We start from the raw sequence: 23,039 nt of genomic DNA on the forward strand, positions 1-23,039 counted from the left end.
CCCACCACGGCGAAGATGAACACGATGATGGCTAGGACCAGTGTCAAATTACCCAGCGCTCCCACCGAGTTACCGATGATCTTGATCAGCATGTTCAGGGTGGGCCAAGACTTGGCCAGCTTGAACACCCTCAACTGTTGACAAGAAGAATCCCATGAGGAGTTATGTTGTTCCTGGTTGTGGCTACGGTATTAATATCTAGCTAGCATCAATCAACAAAGGATGAAGATGAATATTACCACTGTATCAAGGAGTCGTAAAAGAAAGGACAACTGTTACTCCGCTAAGGAATGGTAGTATAGTTATGTCTCCTGTAGAAATGTGTCAACTAGAATGTACACAATCTACTCTGACAGGGTGGACTCGGGAGAAACTGGTGTCAGAAGTGGGATCTTACCAATCGGAAAGACCGAAGCACAGACAGGCCCTCTACATTGGCCAGGCCGAGCTCCATCAGACTCAGACTGACGATGATGCCGTCAAATATGTTCCATCCCTGTTGAAAGTAGTAGTAGGGGTCCAGAGCGATTAGCTTGAAACACATCTCAGCCGTGAAGATGCCCGTGAACACCTACACAGAGACAGAGACAGTAGTTAGATTTGAGCACGGTTAGACATACTTCCATAGAATGAATGTTAATGGTTGTGTGGGTAGTGCTTGGCTAGCCATACTTATTTGGACCTATGGATAGTGGATAGATATACATCGTTGTATACAATTTCAATAGTATGTGGCCAACTTGGTGGCTGAATCTTCTAAAATAGACTTAGACAATGAAACTGTGAAAAATAACAGATTGGGGATTTGGAAGGTGCCACGTGTGACTTTGAGGAGAAGCTATATCAGGTGCAAGAGATTTTCCTTACAAATTCATTAGTAAAAAAAAAAGCAGCAGCGGACATTTCAGAACTCTTATCCACCAGACCTGTACATCCATGAATGGATCTCTATCATTTGTAACTGTTTCTGATGTATGTATTGTGAAGTATTGTTCAATAGATGTACTATGTAAGGCATTTATTCATCTGTGTTCCTATTTCACGATTCATTTTACATATGCTATCAGATTGCTGAGTAAAGGGTTTGGGAGTACAAAATATCTAAATATATACTGTATGATGTATTGTATGAAGAAAAAAATCTACAAATAGAAATGGCCGTTAGGGTAGAAAACCAGCCCAGTAACAGTCTATCTTTAACCGCTTGATATTTCGATAAAGCCTTGCAAGTTTACCTCAATAATATTGAACACTTACCAAGTTCCCGACAGAGAGGACGTGATTGAACTCCTTGGTCATGGGATAATGTTCCATGGCCATGAAGAGGGTGTTGAGGACGATACAGACGGTGATGGCCAGGTCCACGAAGGGATCCATCACCACCGTGTTGACGATCCCCTTGAAACTCAACCACATAGGACAGCAGTCCCAGATCAGATAGGTGTTGGCAAACTTATACCAGCATGGTGGACACTTCTGTCTGGACTCTTCAAGCTCTGGAAAGGGTTAAAACAGACACATTTTAGTGACAGTTTCTAATGTAACTTCCCCTCCTTTTTCTTTTTACTATTTAGTCATTTAGCAGACGCTATTCTCCAGAGCGACTTACAGGAGCAATTAAGGTTAAGTGCCTTGCTCAAGGGCAAAGACAGATTTTTCACCGTCGACTCAGGGATTTGAACCAGCGGTTACTGGCTCAACGGTTTAGGCTACCTAGGCTACCTGCCGCCTGTTGGCATGCTAGGCTACCTGCCGCCTGTTGGCATGCTAGGCTACCTGCCGCCTGTTGGCATGTATACATGTCCCCATTTTGGCTATAAGGCATTATGACTTGTTAAAGGCATGTATAACAAGTATCAAATATCATATAGTTAGCTTTTAGGAAAGTGCTAGCATGCTTTTATAATGTTAAGGAGGACACTTGATCAAAGGCATACACATTATAATGGTTGTTGTAGGCTATGGGTCTTCAAGATGTTTGGTTCATCGGTCTAGTATAATAACATATTATTTGAGAACTTAGCGTGACCAACCCTCCATGGTGTTGGTGAGAATACTGGCCACACTCATAGCTCTGGCTCTGGCTGGCTCATCTAGGTAGGCCATGGAAGCCTGGCGAGACCTCCTCTTCTTCAGCCTTATCTCAGAGTCAGTGGTAGTCCCCTGGAGACAAAGAAACATCTGGAAGAGTTATTCAGTGTATGGACTAGGTGGCCTGTAAGGGACCATAACCATGACTATACCATTTATGTTGGGTTCACTTCAAATAGTATTTTTTTTCTGTCAAATACTTTAGATGGGCAGTGGAACCAATTGAAGGATTGGTGCAAACCTGTGTCATCTGGCTCAACCAAAAGAAAAGTAATACTATATGGAGCCTGGACTGATAAAAACTATAGCTCACCTCAGGCAGGAGCAGTCCTACAGGCGAGGTGGGCACCGAGGTCCCTCCCACTAGCGAGACGACGCCGTTACAGTCCACGGTGCAGTGCATCTTGCCGTTGGCGGGCAGCAGGACGCGCTGAGGGGCCAGGCTAGTCTGACTGACCGTGCTGGAGCGGCGCTCAACACGGCAAGGCACGAACAGGGAGCCGCGGCGGCTGTCGGTGTCCTCGAACGTGCTTTGCTCGTCGTCGGCGAAGTCGTTATCGGAGACCACATCGCGGACGCGGCCTCGGAAGCTAAACAGGCTAGCTCGGCTGTTCCTCCTCGGGGAGAAGAGGGAGCCACGAATACTGAGGAGAGACTGGTGGAAGGGGAGAGGAAGGAGAGAGAGAAAGGGGAGAGGAGAGAAAGGTATCAGTACTGAAAAAGAGGAGGAGGATGGAGGTGATAGAGACGATGAAACAGAAGAAGGGAGACCGACATGATTGGAGTGGTTCAGTGGACACTCTGCTCGATGCAGTGATGAGGAAGATGATGGCAATGAGGACAATGGTGACTAAGACAATGGCCCTTTCCCCTCACTGTGTACTCGCCTGGTTGGGTGAGGAGCATCTCTTCTCGTAGGACAGCCGGTTGGCATCTACCGAAAACCGGAAGCTTAACCTCTTGATACTGTCCTCTGACTCGGACTTGTGGAACTTCTCGTGCTCGCCCCTCTCTTTTCTCTTCTTCTGACGGTTCATTCTCTCCTTGGCGCTCTTGGAGCTGAGTTTGGAGGTCCCTGAGGAGGCTTCTGAGGAGGGCCCCCCTCTCCCGCTGTACTCTCCGTGGCTCTCTGTGGCTGCTGCCGCGGCAACCTGCCAGCCAATCACACACAAGCACAGTTGTCACGGCAACCGGCACCCGTCTTTGGTGGACAGAGCACAGAGCAGAGCAGCAGGCAGCACAAATACCCAAATCAACTTCAAAGAACTTCTAAAAATTGAGGCCTGTGTTTTGTCCCACAAACTGACTGTTTTCTTAACAAAACTGGCAAAGACTAAAAGATTATCTGTTCCAGAAGCAAGTGAACAACCCAATTGCTCTTTGAAATAATAACAAGCCCTGCATAACCTGAATCCCTGTGGATTCATTTACAACAACAAAAAAGCATGGGAGACAAAATCATACATTTTTCAAAAGAAGCATTGTACTCGGTATATAAAATCTTTGTGATATCCATGTTTTTGTTATTATTGCATTGCTGGACTCTTGGTCAAGCTGTTATTGTAAATAAGAAATGATGTGTAGCAGATGGAACCTCCCTTCCTCCACGGAACCTAATACTGTACTACCAATACCGCACAGAGTAATTATTCCTTCTTTATCTACCTCTTGTTTCCATAGTAATGGAGCGCCCTTGTCTTTAGAAGCTTGACACCAAGCAAGCACCAAGACATACTTATGTATTAGAGGATTATGGACTTGAGAGAGGAAGGGCAATAGTAGGCAGGGTAGTGAAAGACAGAGAAAGACAGGGAGGACTTTGGCTGTGTGCACCCACTACTGTGTCGTCGCTCTGGATAAGACGGTCTGCGTAATAACTCAAATGCAAATGATAAAAAGTCAAACTCCGCAATGCAAATGCACAAGCAGAAATCAGCCAATACCAATGCCTCCTCCTGCTGTCTCTTGAGCTGCTCCAGCATAGCCTGGAACTCCTCCTCCTTCTGGGCTGCCTCCTCTATGGTGGCCTGGTTCTGCTCATCGTATGCCATGGCCACCACAGCCAGGATCAGGTTGACCAGGTAGAAGGAACCCAGGAAGATCACCAACACAAAGAAGATCATGTAGGGCTTCCCCGCCGCTCGCAGGGTCTAAGAGGGAGGGAGAGAGAGAGAGGTACGGTGGAGGGAGAGAGAGGGGGGGGGGGGGGGGGGGATGGAGGGAAGGGGAGGGAGAGAGAGAATAAAAGAGAGAGATATAGAGAGGGAGGGAGAGATAGGGAGGGAGGGAGAGAGTGATAAGGAGGTAGGTAGGGAGGGGAAAGAGGGAGGGATAGAGGGAGTGGGGAAAGAGGGAGGGATAGAGGGAGGGAAGGGAGAGAGGGATGTATGGAGGGGAGGGAGAGAGGGATAGAGGGAGAGGAGGGAGAGAGGGATAGAGGGAGAGAGGGATAGAGGGAGGGGAGGGAGAGAAGGATAGAGGGAGGGGAGGGAGAGATAGGGGGGAGGGAGAGAAGGATAGAGGGAGGGGAGGGAGAGAGGGAGAGGAGGGAGAGAAGGATAGAGGGATAGAGGGAGAGAAGGATAGAGGGAGGGGAGGGAGAGAGGGATAGAGGGAGAGGAGGGAGAGAGGGATAGAGGGAGAGGAGGGAGAGAAGCATAGAGGGAGGGGAGGGAGAGAGGGATAGAGGGAGGGGAGGGAGACAGAGAATTGTTTTCATTATATGCATTTTCTTTTCTTTACCAGTATTCCTGAGTTGTTTCACTGTTATTTACAAAGATAAAGCACTAAAAGGGGATCAAGTATATCAGATCAGCAAACAGTGAGCAGACATTTTGTTTTTAACCAATAGCTTTGGCCCACCTGTTGGTAGAGGTTTTCCCAGAAGTCCTGAGTCATGAGTCTGAACAGGGACAGAAAGGCCCAGCCAAACGAGTCAAAGCTTGTGTAGTCGTAGTCTGGGTTCCTGCCCGCCTTGATGCACGTGAATCCCTCTGGGCACAACCTGTGGTGAAGACCCCCGTACACAACACACAGGTCAGCAAACATGTGACGGTCACTAAACCACAACCACAAGCCACTTGCACAGTACAGAACAATACAGTGGATACTTACGGTGTCCACTGAACAGCATTGGTTTTCATTAGATTGACTTAACTGCACTTACACTGAATATGATTTCATTTCCTAAGATTAGCCTGACTACATTAACACTATCCACAGTAAGAAGCACCTGTTTTTATTTTTACTGACTGGACTGCATCAAATTAATCAATTCTGCTGAAATAGTATTGTCCTCTCCACTCTCTTGTATTTGCGCCAAGTTCTCTATTCCAGTTAGCATGTCTTCAATGCCTAAGTGTTAAGGAAACAAGTGAGTACGCTTACATGCACACTAATAACTTGATATTAAACTGATTAAGGCAGAAGGCCGAGTATGGCATTAGTCATGAACACCTTACTCTGCGGATCTTAACCGGCGTACGGTCAAAGTCAATTAAAACACCTGCTTTTCTGAGCAGTCTTTCTAATTATTAGGACATGTAAACAGCTTAATTGGCGTTCCAGCTGTGTATTTCATCTTTGTATGTACCAGCACATACATACTGAAAGTATGCATCTTACAAATATTTTTCACAAACAAACTTCATATGTCCAAACTCAGAATCAAATAGTCTTTGCAAAAATAACGGGTTCGCTGTTGTAAAAACATTTATTTTGATTGCTGATTTTCCAACGTGTCCATTTAAACATGATTATTAGGTAAATCGTTCTTCCTGCAGAGCACGTAAAGGTTTTAATCAAATTATCATTTTAATCTGACAGTGCACAATAAACATATTTATTGTGTGCATGTAATCGTGCTCAGTAATTCCGTATGCGTGTTGAGGCTGGGTTGGTGAATGTAATTGGCTATATAAATAAAGGATGTTGTCAAGTCTCACCCGGCTCCACTGCCATTCCCACAGAGGAGGGCGTCCCTGCGGTTGAGGAGGTAATAGTAATTACCTAGAAGGAAGAACAGAGAGAGGAACAATCAGTCAATTTGTTGAGGAGCGCAGGAGGAAAGGAGGGAGGCAGGCAGGGAGGAAAGAGAGGAGGGAGGTTTGAAACTGGATTAGAAGGTTTAAAATTTAGCCAATAATCTTAATGGGTTTTCAAACTTGTACAAAATTCTGATTGATGAATTAAGCAAACAATATGCTCTGACCCAGTGGTTGAGTGCTTTGAGTGAAATAAACAAAATCACGTTACTAAAATAATTGTTATTATCATTAAATATTATATATGGCAAAAGGGGGGGTGCAACTCAATATTAGGAAGGTGTCCTTAATATATACTGAACAAATATATAAACGCAACATGTCCTATGGTCCTATGTTTCAAGAGCTGAAATAAAATATCCCAGAAATGTTCCATATACACAAAAAGCTTATTTCTCTTAAATGTTGTGCTCAAAGTTATTACATCCCTATTAGTGAGTACTTCTCCTTTGCCAAGATAATCCATCCACCTGACAGGTGTGACATATCAAGAAGCTGATTATACAGCATGATCATTAAACAGGTGCGCCTTGTGCTGGGGACAATAAAAGGCCACTCTAAAATGTGCACTTTTGCCACACAACGCCACAGATGTCTCAAGTTTTGAGGGAGTGTGCAATTGGCATGCTGACTGCAGGAATGGCTACCAGAGCTGTTGCCAGATAATTTAATGTTCATTTCTCTACCATAAGCCGCCTTCAACGTCATTTTTGAGAATTTGGCAGTACGTCCAACCGGCCTCACAACCGCAGACCACGTGTAAACTTCTTCACCTGCGGGATCGTCTGAGACCAGCCTCTCAGACAGCTGATGAAACTGAGGAATATTTCTGTCCGTAATAAAACCCTTTTGAGGGGAAAAACTAATTCTGATTGCTTGGGCCTGGCTCCCAAGTGGGTGGGCCTACGCCCTCCCATGGCTGCGCCCCTGCCCAATCATGTGAAATCCACAGATTAGGGCCTAATTAATTTATTTCATTTCACTGATTTCCTTATATGAACTGTAATTGAGTAAAATCATTGAAATTGTTACATGTTGCATTTATATTTTTGTATTTTTGTACGAAACATTAAGGACACCTTCCTAATATTGAGTTGCAACCCCCTTTTGCCCTCAGAACAGCCTCAATTTGTCGGGGCATGGACTCGACAAGTTCAACGGCACTTACATATGTTGCCTTTCCCATTAACCTTCTGAATAGCACACATACACAAGCTATGTCTCAATTGTCTCAAGGCTTAAACCTGTCTCCTCCCCTTCATCTACACTGATTGAAGTGGCATTAATAAGGGATCATAGCTTTCACCTGGATTCACCTGGTCACTCTATGACATGGAAAGAGCAGGTCCCCTTAATGTTTTATACTCTCAGGGTGTGTATGTGTATATACAGTTGAACTCTGAACTTTACATACACTTAGGTTGGAGTCATTAAAACTTGTTTTTCAACCATTTTTTCCAACAATTGTTTAAAGACAGATTATTTCACTTATTATTCACTGTATCACACTTCCAGTGGGTCAGAAGTTTACATACACTGTTGACTGTGCCTTTAAACAGCTTGGAAAATTCCAGAAAATTATGTCATGGCTTTAGAGGCTTCTGATAGGCTAATTGACATCATTAGCCTATCATCCTTGGGAGAAATTTCCAAACGCCTAAAGGCACCACGTTCATCTGTACAAACAAAGTACGCAAGTATAAACACCATGAGACCACACAGCTGTCATACCGCTCAGGAAGGAGACACGTTCTGTCTCCTAGAGATGAATGTACTTTGGTGCGAAAAGAGCAAATCAATCTCAGAACAACAGCAAAGGACCTTGTGAAGATGCTGGAGGAAACAGGTACAACGGTATCTATATCCACAGTAAAAACGAGACCTATATCGACATAACCTGAAAGGCCACTCAGCAAGGAAGAAGCCACTGCTTCAAAACCGCCATAAAAAAGCCAGACTATGGTTTACAACTGCACATGGGGACAAAGATTGTACTTTTTGGAGAAATGTCCTCTGGTCTGATGAAACAAAAATAGAAGTGTTCGGCCATAATGACCATCTTTATGTTTGGAGGAAAAAGGGGGAGGCTTGCAAGCAAGGGGGAGGCTTGCAAGCCGAAGAACACCATCCCAACCGTGAAGAACGGAGGTGGCCCCATCATGTTGTGGGGGTGATTTGCTGCAAGAGGGACTGGTGCACTTCACAAAATAGATGGCCTCATGAGGATGGAAAATGATGTGGATACATTGAAGCAACATCTCAAGACATCAGTCAGGAAGTTAAAGCTTGGTCACAAATGGGTCTTCCAAATGGACAATGACCCCAAGCATACTTCCATAGTTGTGGCAAAATGGCTTAAGGACAACAAAGTCAAGGTATTGGAGTGGCCATCACAAAGCCCTGACTTCAATCCTATAGAAAATGTGTGGGCAGAACTGAAAGAGTGTTTGTTCCGAGCAAGGAGGCCTACAAACCTGACTCAGTTACACCAGCTCTGTCAGGAGGAATGGGCCAAAATTCACCCAAATTATTGTGGGAAGCTTGTGGAAGGCTACCCGAAACATTTGACTAAAGTTAAGCAATTTAAAGGCAATGCTACCAAATACTAATTGTGTGTATGTAAATGTCTTACCCACTGGGAATGTGATGAAAGAAATGAAAGTTGAAATAAATAATTCTCTCTACTATTATTCTGACATTTCACATTCTTAAAATAAAGTGGTGATGGTAACTGACCTAAGACAGGGAATTTTTACTAGGATTAAATGTCAGGAATTGTGAACTGAGTTTAAATGTATTTGGCTAAGGTGTATGTAAACTTCCGACTTCAACTGTATATTTATATATCGTGCAGAGGTAATAACTCCAATAATATCTCATCACGACCATACCTGGAACACTAAGGACCAAGGAGGACCACAATAAGCCACTACTGTGGGTGAATGATAGATTGTTGTCAATAAATAAATTATTCACAAAAACAAAGGACGCAAGGAGTACACATTAATTTATACAAGGATATCAATTATTCACACCAATGTATCCCCTGAGACTGGAGGTCAATGAGACGGATACGGTCTGTTTGGCAGTGTACCAACAGCTCAGGGGAAGAGGACAGATAGATGTCCAAGAGTTTGACCCTGTGACCTTCTGGCCTTGATTACTAAAAAATGCTGGCTGCAGAGAGATGGAGAGGCTTCCTGGAACTCTCACCCAGCTAACTGCTACACCTCCCTCCCAGACCTCTGTGACTCACATCCTCCATTACTCTCTCCATCTTTCCATCTCTCACTCAAATTGATTTATTTGCATGACATCAGTTCCATTGTCATTTCCCCCTGTTTTCTCTATTTTCTCTCTCCCGCTCTCGCTCTCTCTATCTTTGTAAATCTATTTCCTCTTTATCCTTAGACCATTTTCACTCTACCCTTTCTCTCTTCCTTATTTATCTCCTCCTCCGTTTCCACCTTGTCCCATCTCTCCCCATGACGTCAGTGTCATATGTTGCTGGTCTGGTCTGTGTGCCCACCTGCCTGCCCGCCTGCCGCGCCCAACCAGCGGCCAGTGATAGCCTCCTCTCTCTCTCTTTCTCTCATAACGTGCCTGTTTTCTCACACACAGACAGGGTGTAGGAGGGGATGGGGGTTGGGGGGGGGGGGGTGTTGTGGGCGATTATCCGCCACATTTGCCTCAATTTCCCACCAATCGCTGTCACTCTTTATCACGCTGCTTCACAGAAAAATGGGCAGGGCATGGGCTGTCTGGTTTTATTTCACGGAATATGAAGTCTGTCTGAGTGGTGTGACTCAGATACTGTCTGAGGTATAGAACTTGACACTCATTACCCCAGTACCCCTGCAGACAAAACAAGCACTTAGCTTACTCTCATTGTTGATGTACTCAGTCCAGTTTACGGAGCTAGTGACGTTGAAATCAGTGCCATTGAAATCGGTTCCATTTAAGTTTGGAGTTCCCAGAGTTCTGTTCAGGTGGTCGTCGGGGATCGTGTCATTGACGAGGTTGCGGATACACTTCTGCCTCAGGTTGCCCATGAAGAGCTGCAGGCCAATCAGGGCGAAGACGCTGAGACAGAAAACGGTGAGGATCATGACGTCGGAGAGCTTCTTGACCGACTGGATCAGAGCGCCCACGATGGTCTTTAGTCCTGCAAGGGAGGGACGACGCACAGTCCTGGTTAACAGCTCCAACTGATTAATAGAACAGATACATAAAACAGTATAGAAATATAGTATAGAAATGCTAAGGTATATAGAAATGCTTCAGCCCCCAATGATAGCTAGCAAGCAGCATAGGAGATCCATATGTCAAGTTTCTGTATGGCATTCATACAGGAGCCAGTTGAGGTATAGGCTGATAATTTTTACTCATGGATCTCTCCAGAGATGGTGTTGTTGGTGTTAAGATTACCCAGCTCATAACACACTTAGATTAACCCCTAGCAAACTATCTACACAGAAAGTCTGTTTGCTGATAATCAAATTCTCTTTCCGAATAGACTCAGATCACTACAGATATCGTATCATATTCATATCATTACTTAGTGATCTGTACAGCAATGTAATAATGACGTAATGGACAAATTGCGATCATTCAGTTTGATAGGGACCAAGTGTGTTGGGGTTTTAGTGATGCTAAGCAGATGCTAAGCTACAAGACTGTTTTCTGTGATCACGCTCTCCGCAGCCGATGTAAGACCTTTAATCAGGTCAACAATCACAAGGCCGCAGGGCCAGACGGATTACCAGGACGTGTACTCCGAGCATGCGCTGACCAACTGGCAAGTGTATTCACTGACATTTTCAACCTCCCCTGTCTGAATCTGTAATACCAACATGTTTCAAGCAGACCACCAAAGTCCCTGTGCCCAAGAACACTAAGGTAACTTGCCTAAATGACTACCGACCCATAGCACTTACGTCTGTAGCCATGAAGTGCTTTGAAAGGCTGGTCATGGCTCATATCAACATCATTATCCCAGAAACTCTAGACCCACTCCAATTTGCATACCGCCCCAACAGATCTACAGATGATGCAATCTCACTGCCCTTTCACACCTGGACAAAAGGAACACCTATGTGAGGATGCTATTCATTGACTACAGCTCAGCGTTCAACACCATAGTGCCCTCGAAGCTCATCACTAAGCTAAGGACCCTGGGACTAAACACCTCCCTCTACAACTGGATCCTGGACTTCCTGACGGGTCGCCCCCAGGTGGTAAGGGTAGGTAACAACACATCCACCACGCTGATCCTCAACATGGGGGCCCCTCAGGGGTGCGTGCTCAGTCCCCTCCTGTGCTCCCTGTTCACTCATGACTGCATGGCCAGGCATGACTCCAACACCATCATTAAGTTTTCAGATGACACAACAGTGGTAGGCCTGATTACCGACAATGACGAGACAGCCTATAGGGAAGAGGTCAGAGACCTGGCCATGTGGTGCCAGGACAACAACCTCTCCCTCAACATGATCAAGACAAAGGAGATGATTGTGAACTACAGGAAAAGGAGGACCGAGCAGGAACACATCACCAACAAACTAACATGGTCCAAGCACACCAAGACAGTTGTGAAGAGGGCATGACAGAACTTATTCCCCCTCAATAGACTGAAAATATTTGGAATGGGTCCTCAGATCCTCAAAAGGTTCTACAGCTGCACCATCGAGAGCATCCTGACGGGTTGCATCACTGCCTGGTATGGCAACTGCTCAGCCTCCGACCGTAAGGCACTACAGAGGGCAAAGCTTCCTGCCATCCAGGACCTCTATATCAGTTGGTGTCAGAGGAAGGCCCTACAAATTGTCAAAGACTCCAGCCACCCTAGTCATAGACTGTTCTCTCTGCTACAGCATGGCAAGCGGTACCAGAGCGCCAAGTCTAGGTCCAAGAGGCTTCTAAACAGCTTCTACCCCCAAGCCATAAGACTCCTGAACATATAATCAAATAGCTACCCAGAATATTTGCATTTCCCCCCCCCTATTTTACACTGCTGCTACTCTCTGTTGTTATCTATGCATAGTCACTTTAATACCTCTGCCTACATGTACATATTACCTCAATTACCTCGACACCGGTGCCTCTGTACCGGTACCAATCGTATACAGCCTCGCTATTGTTATTTTACTGCTGCTCTTTAATTATTTGGTATTTTTCTTAAAACTGCATTGTTGGTTAGGGGCTTGTAAGTAAGCATTTCAATGTAAGGTCTACCTGTTGTATTCGGCACATGTGACAAATAACATTTGATTTGATTGGATTTGATTTGAATGAGGGCTGATGTAGGTTGAAGATAGAGACCCCCAATAATCATGGGGTCAATGATTGGTTGGTCCATGAAACCGAGAGATGACAACTTTGTGAGAGTGTGTGTCATGGCATTGCCTAGCATCACTCTAGTACAGCCCTATTCAACAACCACTATACACAGTGAACAAGACATACATGCACCCTAGAACAAGGACAGAGGGGGAACCCTAGACACAAATGCTCACCCCACAAATTGGCTTTTGCAATGTCTCATGCATAAAAAAGCTAACAAATAATAAATATTCTACCTAATTTCCCCAAAGGGCAAGATAACAAAGAAAGAGAATTACAGGAAGAAAATGAAAGTAACGTAATGTGTCTAAAAGCGTGGAATCGTTTCCATCTCAATGGAGTGGGCCCGGATTCCTGCTTTTACTGGCCTGTGGAAAGGCAGCGTGACAGAGGCAACAATGCTAGGCTAAGCTAACGTGAGATGAGCAGTTACTGCATCTCAGATGGAGCGAATTAGCCATTAGCCGTTAGCTTATAGCCTTGTTGCTAGCATTTAAGCATTTAACCTTTAACCTCTGACCTGGGCTCTCTCACCTGGGATGACTGATATAGTTTTGAGGGCTCGGAGAACCCTGAAGGTTCTGAGGGCCGAGACATTACCCAGGTCCACAAACTCTGTCACATATCTGTAAGGGAAGGCAGCAGGGGGAGGTTTGGGGGAGGGAGGAGGAGCGAGGGAAGGAAGGGGGAAGTCACACAAACGGACAGGACAGACACCATGACAACACAAGGGGGTTGGGGGGGGGGGGGGGGGGGTCGACACACGTCACAAACAAAAGACATCTTGGCTGACGGGTGAGAGAGCAGACACAGGTTCTTACCTGGGATTACCGAGATAGTTTTCAAAGCTCGCAATACTCTGAAAGTGCGCAGAGCTGAAACATTGCCTAGGTTTACAAACTCTGTTACATACCTGCAGGATTAAATGCACAGTTAAAAATCAGCGTTGTACCCTGACATACTTGCAAATGCACACACACACACACACACACACACACACACACACACACACACACACACACACACACACACACACACACACACACACACACACACACACACACACACACACACACACACACACACACACACACACGTACAGGCGCAGGTACACACATACGCGCATATGAATACACATCAAGTACACACGTTCACAGTAGAATTAATTTGATCAAATGCACTACACCATAAACATAGGAGATACATTATATCATATATACAGTATATACGTTTTCGAGAAAGATCATTTGAAAAATACAATTTTATTGAGTAAATGTAATTAATGGATTCTTTTCATTTTAAAGAGAGATTAAAATGTAATGAATTGATGGCCCTTTGTTAATGTAAAAATAGAGACGTAACAAACTAAGATTGCGCCATTAGATTAGGGGTGGGGTTGCGAGAACAAAATAAACGGGGTCCCCAGAAATTCTGGCAAAAGAAATGGGGTCCTCGCTGAAAAAGTTTGAATGCCCCCAGTCTAGAGGGATGAGTGTGGTGACACTGCTCTAATCTCTGTGTCCTGACAGACCTGACAGACCTCTGTGTCCACACTTTTCAAACCAGTCTTTCCAGTTACATGGCAGAATCAGAATATACACTGACTGTACAAACATTAAGGACACCTGCTCTCTCCATGACATAGACTGAACAGGTGATTCCAGGTGAAAAGCTATGATCTCCTATTGAAGTCACTTGTAAAATCCACTTCAGGCAGTGTAGATGAAGGGGTGGAGACAGGTTAGAGAAAGATGTTTAAGCCTCGAGACAATTGAGACATGGATTGTGTATGTGTGCCATTCAGGGGGTGAATGGGCGAGACAAAAGATTTAAGTGCCTTTGAACGGGGTGTGGTAGTAGGTGCCAGGCACACCGGTTTGTGTCATGAACTGCAATGCTGCTGGGTTTTCCACGCTCAACATGGGCCAGCATTTTGAGCGGGGGTGGGGGTGGACGGGAGCAACTGAAGGTGTTCCTAATGTTTGGTATAGTCAGTGTATATTGATATTTGGATTAGTGACATGAGCAGCAGTTTTGTAGTGAAGTGTTATATGAATTATACTTTTTTAATTTTTTTTATCTACACTGGTTAGGAGGAATACATACATCAGTCCTAGATAATAATGCATCAATGCCTCATAATATCCTATTCTATTGATCAAAGCTGGAAATATAAGTCATACGTGGTAATACTTACGCCATGGAGATTACCATGAAGTCTAACCAGTTCCATGGATCCCTGAGGAAGGTGAACTTCCCCACACAGAACCCCCTCGCCAAGATTTTAATGAGAGACTCGAATGTGTAAATCCCTGTGAATGTGTACCTGATCAAACCAAGACAGAAAGGCATTATGATGGTTGCTATGGAAGTCAACAACAACAGTCCTATTCAATCAAAACCTTATGCCTGTTTTCCGGGGCTAGACCAAAACAACACTATTTGTCCTGTGCCAGTGTAGGCTCTGTTCCAATTGTGATACCAAGATAACAAGTGTAAGTGTTATGCTAGTGTGGATATCAGTGGAGGCTGCTGAGGGGAGAACGGCTTATAATAATGGCTGGAACGGAGCGGATGGAATGGCACAAAACCATGTGTTTGATGTATTTGATACCATTCCACCAATTCCTCCAGTCATTACCACCAGCCCGTCCTCCCCAATTAAGGTGCCGCCAACCTCCTGTGGTGGATACTGGAGCATAGCCAATGTTTGAATTGTCATGCTAATTCGTTTCTTTTGGTTTCTCTCAGTAAAAATTCCTGAGATTACTTGAGCCCAAACGCAAACACGCATTCTCACACTGGAAACAGAATTGTATCTTTGTCTTACCAAGGAGGCTATAAAAACGGGTGTCAATTGAATAGGGTAACAGCCAATAATAAGTAACCTACAGGAATTAAATCTAGAATATAAGTTACTTACTCAACATTCTTGGCCCAGTCCGGGGGGTTGCTCAGAGTCATAAAAGCACAGTTGGTCAAAATGGTGAACATGATTAACATGCTGAACAACGTACAGAGATACAAGTCAAGGAAAGAACCCAACATGTTCAGAGACACATGTAAAGCAATGTGACATCAAGGCTAACTAATAACGAGGCCTAGGCCCCGAGTGTTCCGTGACCATAGGCCTTTACCAGGAAAAACTCCATGCCCTATACAGCCTAGAAATATCGACCCAGAGTTTTTTCTTGGTCAGGTCACATGGTCACGAACCACTCAAGGAACCCTCTACCATAACATATTTTCAAAGTCAACATACAATTTAGTCACATTTCTCTCACATACATGCTCCATATGACACCAAACTAGGCCATAATTATATCAAACCTTGATATAGATGTGAAAGGATATGAGTGTACTAAAACTGCAATTGCTATTCTCCGTAGAGGATTGAAGGGGCTTAGGATGTAACAGGCAGGAGTGGCGTTGAAACGGAATATTGCCTTGCCGCGATTCAATACTATAAATGTCTGAAAGTGGAAGAGAGAATGAGAGAGAGAAAGAGAAAGAGAGACAGAAAGAGACAAAGAGAGAAAGAGAGAGCGAGACAGAGAGAGACAGAGAGCGAGACAGAGAGCGAGACAGAGAGCGAGTCAGAGAGCGAGACACAGAGCGAGTCAGAGAGAGCGAGACAGAGAGCGAGTCAGAGAGAGAGCGAGTGAAAGAGAGAGTCAGAGAGAGACAGAGACAGAGAGAGAGACAGAGAGAGAGACAGAGAGAGACAGAGAGAGAGACAGAGAGAGAGACAGAGAGAGAGACAGAGAGAGAGACAGAGACAGAGAGACAGAGACAGAGAGACAGAGAGAGAGAGAGAGAGAGAGAGAGAGAGAGAGAGAGAGAGAGAGAGAGAGAGAGAGAGAGAGAGAGAGAGAGAGAGAGAGAGAGAGAGAGAGAGAGAGAGAGAGAGAGAGAGAGAGAGAGAGAGAGAGAGAGAGAGAGAGTGAAGAAGAGTTGAGTTGTCCAACTGACATGAGATAATAAGTAGAACATCTTTGACTGACTATGGAACTAAGACTACAACAAGTGACTGTGGCTGTGAAACACACCCATCCCAGCTGTGCACACCACCACAGCACCAAGGCAAGGCCAAGACATTGTCCTCCACTGTTGATGGTGTGCTGAGGCTGTGGTCCTGTTACTATTGGTGTTGTTCCTTCTGTCTGGCACGCTCAAACCCCCAGAGGACAGGAGAGCAGCCAGGCAGTCCCTCTCTCTCTCTCAGATGGACTCATGATGCGTGTGTGTGTGTGTATCCGTGCAAGTGTGACTTTCTATGGGTTTGTATGTGTACACACGTGTGCAGGGTGTGAGGGGTGTGTGTGTTTACCCATGCAAGTGTAACTCTGTGTGCATGTATGTCTGTATGTGTGTTTCTGTCTAAGTGTGTTTGTGTGTTTCCGTCTATGTGGGTGTGTGTGTGTGTGATCAAGGCAGTGTGAAAGTGTTAGGTAGGCCCTGTAAACAACCATCCTACAGAAGGGACTTCTACAGTACACTGTGTCTGGATGACTACATCAAAGACTCAGCTGAGGCCACAGTTCAGCTCAGTTCCTGTCACCTGTGTGTTGGCTGCTAGTTACCCTTGGCACCATCTGAGGAGGACCCTAGAGTGTGGCTGCTAGTTAGCCTTGGCACCATCTGAGGAGGACCCTAGAGTGTGATGACATGACTGAGTGCTCAGAAACAGTGCCTCAAATGTAATTTGGTCTGTTTTTGTTATTCTTTGAAGATGCATCACTGATTGCACCAGTTAATACATAAATGACACAACATGGCACATGAAGGCAGCATGAGGACACGGCACCATGTTGCCGCTTTGGAGCACGGTATGCTAGCTTTGCTTAAAATTCAGAACATTCTGTGAACTCCTATGTGTCATTATTGGCCAGCAGGGGATAACGTGAATGCCAATGAATTTTGCAATGTCTTGTGAATGTACCATCATAATTTGGGGGTGAAAAATAGACCAAACCTTAAACGTTGTGGGTGTGGTTTAGCCTGTCTACCATATGACATGAAATAGGAGTTGGCAAGACAGCACAAACAGATCTGGAACTTAGGCTAGGTGTGGGTGTGTCCAGTACCTTCTGATTGGAGTAGAAGGGGTCCAGGTCCTCCAGAGGGGTGGAGACAAAGCCTCGGGGGACGTCACCGTAGATGAAGGGGAGGGACTTCCCCGCCTCCAGGTCACTGTTGGGCTTGGGTCCGTTGTCATCACTGTCGCTACAGCGGTCAACGCGGGGTCTCCGGGTCTCCTCCTCGGCAACGCGCCTTTCGATGGCGGCAAGCGAGTCGGGACAGAAGTGGCAGAAGCTATCAGGTCCGGGCGGTACAAGCAGCTGTGCCATCTTGTCATGGTGCTCCTTCACAGGGACGCTTGGGGCTCCGCCAGGGCAGGGGGCTGGGGATAGAGGAAGGGAGATCAGGAAGGCCCAGCTACAACATTCAGCCTATAGCACATGGTGTGCATGACAAGTGGCCAGGGATACACCCAGTACTCTACTGTATGTTTAGACAAATTACTCCCCCCTCCCCCTAAGACGAATGTCAAATACGTATTGGGAGGACACAACTGAAACAGCATGAATGGCAATATAATCTCAATTTCCCCTGACGTCTACTGTATCTTACTGTACTGTAGCACCATGTTCAGATATACTAGTACATCATCATATGCAGAGACCTAGTTTCAGCCCTTTTGTTTATATGAAACAATACACACTCTTTTTCTGCTGAGAAGGGAAGCGGTCACCAAGTTAAAACCGAGATATAGGTGACCACAGAGACTATTTTAAGCTTCTTAAATGTAATTCTACGTAGGTGACCTTCAATATGTCCCCATGGTTGTCACTGCCACTGTGGCTGTTTTAAAAACAGCCAACTGCTGTAGATAGATCACCCTCATTGTGGATGCATCTGTGATGGAAATAACCACTCATTTTCTCTCTCACCATGGCCCGATTCTCCATCAACATCAATCAACGCCCACACACACCTTCCTCTCCCCCTCCCTGCTCCCCCGTTTCTCTTTCTCTCCCTCTCTCCAAAGGCCGACCCTGTTTCCTCCAGAGGCCCAGGGAGAGATACAAACAAGCACTCCCTTAAAACCCAAGTGGGCCATTAGAACAAAGCATGTACCTTGAAGACAACACATATTCAGAGGCCAGTGAGGGCAGTGGGGCCTCCCTGTCTGGGAGCAGGGGCCAGAGAATAGGACTGTGATCCCCCCACCGGCTCCTCTCTCATCACATCTTTCACACTTTGATCCTCGTTACAGAATGGCACTACTGACAAAGCCTTCATTGTCAGTCTTTACTGTAATATTTCTGAAACAATGACGGAGCTGCAGTTGTGTCACCAAGGAACCCTAATATTGTCTGACTTATGAGGAATGGCAACCCTATATTGTCTGACTACTGACAACTGGCACATACAAAACAGTGACACAGCACCCAGCATACACTTCCATGGGGCTCCTAGGCCAGCCGAGGAGGGATCTCATTTGCATTCATCAGGTCAGCACCATTTGGTTTCTGATTGTTTCTGATTGCCGTTTGAGCTACTGACACCAAAGTAGTAATTCAACTAACCATCTACTAACCCTAACCCTAACGCTTATCCTAACCCTAAACTTAACTGTTACCCTTATCCTAGCACTAACCCTTACCCTATAACCCTTATTCTAAACCTAACCGTGATCTTAGCAACCAGTTGCTTATCAACAGATAGTTTGTTGATAGTATGACCATCGTTTGAGCATCTACAGATGCACTATCAGGACTATCTAAATAAAGTGTGCCCGAAAACACATTTATTTCTAATTAATGGCATGGAATAGGCATATAAATGGGGAATTACAGTGACCTCATACAGTTGAAGTCGGAAGTTTACATACACCTTAGCCAAATACATTTAAACTCAGTTTTTCACAATTCCTGACCTTTAATCCTAGTAAAGATTCCCTGTCTTAGGTCAGGTAGGATCACCACTTTATTTTATTTTAAGAATGTGAAATGTCAGAATAATAGTAGAAAGAATTATTTATTTCTGCCTTTATTTCTTTCATCACATTCCCAGTGGGCAAGACATTTACATACACTCAATTAGTATTTGGTAGCATTGCCTTTAAATTGCTTAACTTCAGTCAAATGTTTCGGGTAGCCTTCCACAAGCTTCCCACAATAATTTGGGTGAATTTTGGCCCATCCCTCCTGACAGAGTGTAACTGAGTCAGGTTTGTAGGCCTCTTTGCTCGGAACAAACACTTTTTCAGTTCTGCCCACAAATTTTCTATAGGATTGAGGTCAGGGTTTTGTGATGGCCACTCCAATACCTTGACTTTGTTGTCCTTAAGCCATTTTGCCACAACTTTGGAAGTATGCTTGGGGTCATTGTTCATTTGGAAGACCCATTTGCGACCAAGCTTTAACTTCCTGACTGATGTCTTGAGATGTCGCTTCAATATATCCACATCATTTTCCATCCTCATGATGCCATCTATTTTGCCAAGTGCACCAGCCCTCCTGCAGCAAAGCACCCCCACAACATGATGGGGCCACCCCGTGCTTCACCGTTGGGATGGTGTTCATCGGCTTGCAAGCCTCCCCCTTTTTCCTCCAAACATAACGATGGTCATTATAGCCAAACAGTTCTATTTTTGTTTCATCAGACCAGAGCACATTTCTCCAAAAAAGTACGATCTTTGTCCCCATGTGCAGTTGCAAAACGTAGTCTGGCTTTTTTATGGCGGTTTTGGAGCAGTAGCTTCTTCCTTGCTGAGTGGCCTTTCAGGTTATGTCGATATAGGACTCGTTTTACTGTGGTTATAGATACTTTTTTGCCCGTTTCCTCCAGCATCTTCACAAGGTCGTTTGCTGTTGTTCTGGGATTGATTTGCACTTTTCGCACCAAAGTACGTTCATCTCTAGGAGACAGAACGCGTCTCCTTCCTGAGCGGTATGACGACTGCGTGGTCCCATGGTGTTTATACTTGCGTACTTTTGTTTGTACAGATGAACGTGGTACCTTCAGGCGTTTGGAAATTGCTCCCAAGGATGAACCAGACTTGTGGAGGACTACAATTATTTTTCTGAGGTCTTGGCTGATGTCTTTTGATTTCCCCATGATGTCAAGCAAAGAGGCACTGAGTTTTAAGGTAGGCCTTGAAATACATCCACAGGTGCACCTCCATTTGACTCAAATGACGTCAATTAGCCTTTCAGAAGCTTCTAAAGCCATGACATAATTTTCTGGAATTTTTCAAGCTGTTTAAAGGCACAGTCAACTTAGTGTATGTAAACTTCTGACCCACTGGAATTGTGATACAGTGATTTATAAGTGAAATAATCTGTCTGTAAACAATTGTTGGAAAAATGACTTGTGTCATGCACAAAGTAGATGTCCTAATCGACTTGCCAAAACTCTAGTTTGTTAACAAGAAATTTGTGGAGTAGTTGAAAAACGAGTTTTAATGACTACAACCTAAGTGTATGTAAACTTCTGACTTCAACTGTATATCCTATGGTTCTTTGTATTTTAGCCGATATCTGTGTCACTGTGTCCTAGCTACCTTTCCCATGGGGAACTTCATAAACACATCTGCTTGTGTTCTAATGACAGCTTGGGGATCCACTGCTCTGATGTGTGAGTTAGTCGACATCACGTCATCTAAGAGCCCTATGAGAGGTTTGCTAGACCCTATGCTAGTACACACGCCCACAACTGAACCAGTCTCTGACGGCTTGTTTTGCCTGGAGTCAAACAACACCGCAGACACTGATTATTTCTATACTCTAACGATGAATGCAATGGTATCTCCAGTTCTAGCATGCATTGGTAGCTATACTTTCTGGCACGTTAGGGTTTTGAACGGACATGACATTTCCAAAGACATTTCAAATCAAAAGGTAGTCCTGGGTGGACGGCATTTATCCAAAGAATGTTTCAAATGTCGACCTCCACATTTAAAAAGGTTGTTTTAATATTATGATGTCTGTCTGTGATAGGGATAAAGAAGCTTCGGGAATATCATACTCAGCATGTGATCGATATCACAGCTGGAATTTGTCAGATCTGTTCACAGACACACGAATCCCTCGAGACTTTATGTAGGCTGTTATCAACAAAAGTATGTACTCAAGACATATATTAAATCAATACATACAGTTATTATATGAATACATTAAATGTGACATATGAGTTGTAGTAACCGTTCATATTAGTACGCATTGCTGCGTTGCCTAATTTTCTCTGAACACGTCTGCTGTCCATGGTGCTGAAATGTGAAACAACACGGAAAACACCAATTTGTGGCTCATACGCCAAACGGCAGACATAAACCAAATGGTAAGCTACTAACAGAGACACAGGTAACCACACCATACAGCCGTTTTGTCACCATGAAACGCATAGCCAAACACATTAAGGTGTGAAACAAGTTAGGAATCGATTGATGGCTAATACATCCGTCTGGACAAGTTCAGTGGTTTGCTTTTAAATACATTTATGTAGCCTTATCACCAACAATAAGCACAGGCTACAGGTATAATCTGAAAGAGAAGGTGAGGCTAGTAGCCATACCTTAATTGTCGTGGATTCAAAACGAGCAGGGGAGGCGGCAGCTGTCGCCATATTGACGTATCCGTGTATTTCCTCGAATTTACCGCTTCTCAGTTGTAACATCTCCGCCTTGCCACCACCATCTGACACGCACACAAGTCTCCAAAAACCGAGGGACTCAGATCGTAGTTGGAAAGAGCGAGAAACATTAAGGAACAACAGTGGCCATCTCTCTCAATCACCACAATTCCCGAAAACAGTGACGTGAGTGACAAAATCTGTTCCCAAGCGCGCGTCACCGTCAACCACCCAACTGAATGGGTGTGAATGGATCTCTTAACAGGGCGTTCCCTTACCCATACCAGTTGTCTATTCCTTGTAATGGATCCACTATAGATCCTGTTAGCTGAAATATGGATAAACGTTTGTATTTTGCCACTACATTCTCTATGTAGCAGTGTTTCATCTATAGCCATGAACATATCTTATGGCATTGACACTAGAGTCATCTATCCTAAGTTATAGCCTAAGAAGCAGTTTTGCCATCTATTTTTACATTATCGAGACATGACCGCAAATGACTCAAGCTTTTTGAACAATATCGATGGAAAGTATTATCGTGTTCAACGTCTGCTCTATGCGTTCGTGTGTCTGAGTAACACACATTTAGAGACAACAACATCCCTACCAATTTTGATAAATACATTGCTAGATGTGTATATGTCAATTTAAGGCAAATCTGTTAAACAATAGGCTCCTTGTCATTGATATGTATTGCAACAAATTAAATGATCTAATTGCGACACCCACGTATAAAAAAAAGTTAAGCCATTATTTGGAGATTATAAGAAAGAAGCATAGGAAGGTAGCCTAAAAAATAATTGATTGTCATTAATTGTCTATGTCAGGGGTTCCCAAACCTTTTCACTCGAGCCCCCAATGGGAACACCCCGCGCTCCCCCTGTGCGCAAGCGCCACGTCCATGTCTATGGGCACAAGCAC

At 44.6% G+C, this 23,039-nt stretch overlaps 1 protein-coding gene across 2 annotated transcripts in view; it reads right to left on the minus strand.

Moving 5' to 3' along the window:
- Positions 1–22,765, minus strand: part of LOC129840728 (sodium channel protein type 2 subunit alpha-like) — a 39,336-nt gene extending 16,571 nt beyond the window's left edge. Inside the window, exons 1-16 of one of the 2 annotated variants that reach the window (XM_055908854.1) lie at positions 22,059–22,765; positions 17,564–17,880; positions 15,831–15,949; positions 15,400–15,489; positions 14,674–14,802; positions 13,011–13,102; positions 10,018–10,299; positions 6,036–6,099; positions 4,954–5,095; positions 4,035–4,241; positions 2,979–3,242; positions 2,405–2,746; positions 2,034–2,163; positions 1,258–1,496; positions 398–571; positions 1–134 (exon numbers count right to left, since the gene is read on the minus strand). The exon at positions 1–134 is cut by the window's left edge and continues 223 nt beyond it. In XM_055908854.1, the coding sequence (XP_055764829.1) occupies positions 1–134; positions 398–571; positions 1,258–1,496; positions 2,034–2,163; positions 2,405–2,746; positions 2,979–3,242; positions 4,035–4,241; positions 4,954–5,095; positions 6,036–6,099; positions 10,018–10,299; positions 13,011–13,102; positions 14,674–14,802; positions 15,400–15,489; positions 15,831–15,949; positions 17,564–17,827 (2,672 nt within the window). In that variant the 5' untranslated portion in view covers positions 17,828–17,880; positions 22,059–22,765. Of the gene's footprint in view, positions 135–397; positions 572–1,257; positions 1,497–2,033; positions 2,164–2,404; positions 2,747–2,978; positions 3,243–4,034; positions 4,242–4,953; positions 5,096–6,035; positions 6,100–10,017; positions 10,300–13,010; positions 13,103–13,297; positions 13,390–14,673; positions 14,803–15,399; positions 15,490–15,830; positions 15,950–17,563; positions 17,881–22,058 lie in introns of both variants that reach the window. The other variant, XM_055908855.1, reaches the window with a different exon arrangement.
- Positions 22,766–23,039: the final 274 nt, after the last annotated feature.

The sequence above is a fragment of the Salvelinus fontinalis genome, chromosome 41, assembly GCF_029448725.1.
Source record: "Salvelinus fontinalis isolate EN_2023a chromosome 41, ASM2944872v1, whole genome shotgun sequence".
NCBI lineage: Eukaryota > Metazoa > Chordata > Actinopteri > Salmoniformes > Salmonidae > Salvelinus > Salvelinus fontinalis.